At 62.2% G+C, this 2,455-nt stretch overlaps 1 protein-coding gene across 1 annotated transcript; it reads left to right on the top strand.

The window, feature by feature from the left end:
- Positions 1–1,093: 1,093 nt before the first annotated feature.
- On the top strand, positions 1,094–2,176 carry GPR20 (G protein-coupled receptor 20; the record flags this gene model as incomplete). The annotated part of the gene is made up of 1 exon (XM_082858679.1): positions 1,094–2,176. The coding sequence occupies one exon, from the start codon at positions 1,094–1,096 to the stop codon at positions 2,174–2,176; it is 1,083 nt and encodes a 360-aa protein (XP_082714805.1).
- Between the last annotated feature and the right edge of the window lie 279 nt (positions 2,177–2,455).

The following is a 2,455-nucleotide window of genomic DNA, read 5'->3' as shown; positions in this document are numbered from 1 at the left end:
GTCCCATGTGCCCTCACCTCCTCCCTGCTTCTCCCCAAAGCCTTCTCCTTTCTCCTGAAAAAGACAGAAATGTCCTTATTTGGAGGATCAGCCTGGCCCAGGGCGGGGATGGGAGCCTGTTAACCCTTCCTTTATAAACAAAGGGATAAGCCTCAGCAAGTTAAACAGCTCAGCAGGAACAGAAACAGGGTGGGCGGCCCCACCCCAGCCTGCCCCCACCGCAGTGTCTGGGCCACCAGGCCTGGACCAGGCAGGGAGCACAGTGTTTATTTAACTCACATCTGCTGTGCTGCCGCTGCTGGGACCTGGCTCCAGGCTCGAGCCCCAGTGAGCCACCCCACGTGGGCCTCCAAGACAGCAAAGGTGGCCACCTCTCAGGGCTGGGGAGAAACTGGGCTGGCCAGGGGGCTGGCTCCCAGCTGGCTCCCAGCTCCCCAATCCCAGCCTCCCTTATGAGGACCTTCACCCAGGGCATTGACCTGGTGCCAGCCTTGCAGGAGGTGAGAACAGATGGGTGGCCTGGAGGACAGGGGCTGTGTCGCATGGGTGCGGGAGCTGTGGGCTGGGGTGACCGAGGGCACGGCTCTGTCCTAGCAGAACCGTGGTGTATTTGGCACCAGCTAATGGTGCGCTGAGCACTGCTGTGCTCAGTTAATCCTCCCAGCAGCTCTGTAGTCCCAATGATCTAGATTAGGACGTGAGGCACAGAGAGGTTAAGCGACTTGCCTGAGGTTGCACAGCGAGCGAGGAAGCAACTGGAATTGGAGCCCAGGCTCAAACACCACATACTTGGCCCGTCATCTTACCTGTGCCACACCAGTCGCCTTTGTCATCTTTCAGTCCCGGTGACAGTCTTGCGAGGCTTTTCACCTCCCATTACAGCAAGGAGCAGGAGCACAGCACTGGCATTCTGCTGGAGCTGCACGCTGGCAAGTGCCAGGGCCAGGCCAGGCAAAGGCACAAAGGTGGGAATGTTGGGGTGCTGGGTGGGCAGACGAGCCAGGTGAGGTCCAGCCTCGGGGCAGGGCTCCAATAATCCCAGGGTAACCCGGTCTCCTTCCTTCCAGGCCCCGGGCGTGTGCTGGCCGCTGTCATGCCCTCCGCGTCTTCTGCAGGGCCCTCGGCCGTGGCTGCCCCCAATGCCACAGCGGCAGCGGCAACGTGGACCAATGTCAGCATGCCGGAGATGCCCCTGTTCCACCTGTTTGCTGTGCTGGACGGGGAGCTGCACGCCGCCTTCCCGGGCCTGTGGCTGGCGCTGATGGCCGTGCATGGCGTCATCTTCCTGGTGGGGCTGGTGCTCAACGGGCTGGCGCTGTACGTCTTCGGCTGCCGCACCCAGGCCAGGACGCCGTCGGTCATCTACACCATCAACCTGGTGGTGACTGACCTGCTGGTGGGCCTGTCCCTGCCCACGCGCTTTGCTGTCTTCTACGGCACCCGCGGCTGCCTGCGCTGCGCCCTCCCGCACGTCTTTGGCTACTTCCTCAACATGCACTGCTCCATCCTCTTCCTCACCTGCATCTGCGTGGACCGCTACCTGGCCATCGTGCAGCCCGACGGTGGCCGCCGCTGGCGCCAGCCTGCCTGCGCCAGAGCCGTGTGCGCCTTCGTGTGGCTGGCCGCCGGCGCCGTGACCCTGTCCGTGCTGGGCGTGACGGCCACCGGCGGGCCTTGCTGCCGCGTCTTTGCACTGACCGTCCTGGAGTTCCTGCTGCCACTGCTGGTCATTAGCATATTCACCGGCCGCATCATGTGTGCGCTGTCACGGCCGGGCCTGCTGCGCCAGGGCCGCCAGCGCCGCATGCGGGCCATGCAGCTGCTGCTTACCGTGCTCGTCATCTTCCTCGTCTGCTTCACGCCCTTCCACGCCCGCCAGGTGGCTGTGGCGCTGTGGCCCGACGTGCCGCACCACACCAGCCTCGTGGTCTATCATGTGGCAGTGACCCTCAGCAGCCTCAACAGCTGCATGGACCCCATCGTCTACTGCTTCGTCACCAGCAGCTTCCAGACCACTGTCCGTGGCCTCTTCCACCAGCATGGAGCGGGGTGCGAGCCCAACAGCTGCAACGTGGTCAGCACGCGCAAGAGCTCCAAGAACTCGGCTCACCGTCACATCCTCGGCGCCAGACCTCGAGCCCTCACGCAGGCCCTGGCTAACGGGCCTGAGGCTTAATTGGTAGGACTTTGCAAGCGGGCCAAAGGTCAGGGCTGGACTGGACACGCCAGGTCGGGGACAGCACAGATATCTGCTCTACCCTGGTGGCAAATTGGGTTCACCTGATCAATTGGTGATGGCTGCCCAGTGCACTGCGTGGAGGAACTGTCTAAGGCCGCTGTGCTGTGATTGATTAGCAATGTCTGCCATGGGCTCTAGATAGGATGTGGTGATCTGAATGCTGATAATTTGCCATCCCTAAGGTAAATATTGTGTCCATTGAAAACTCAGAGGGGT

Source organism: Leucopleurus acutus (assembly GCF_964270905.1).
Source record: "Leucopleurus acutus genome assembly, chromosome: 17".
NCBI classification, from domain to species: Eukaryota; Metazoa; Chordata; class Mammalia; order Artiodactyla; family Delphinidae; genus Leucopleurus; species Leucopleurus acutus.
This window is presented reverse-complemented; position numbering and strand designations above follow the sequence as displayed.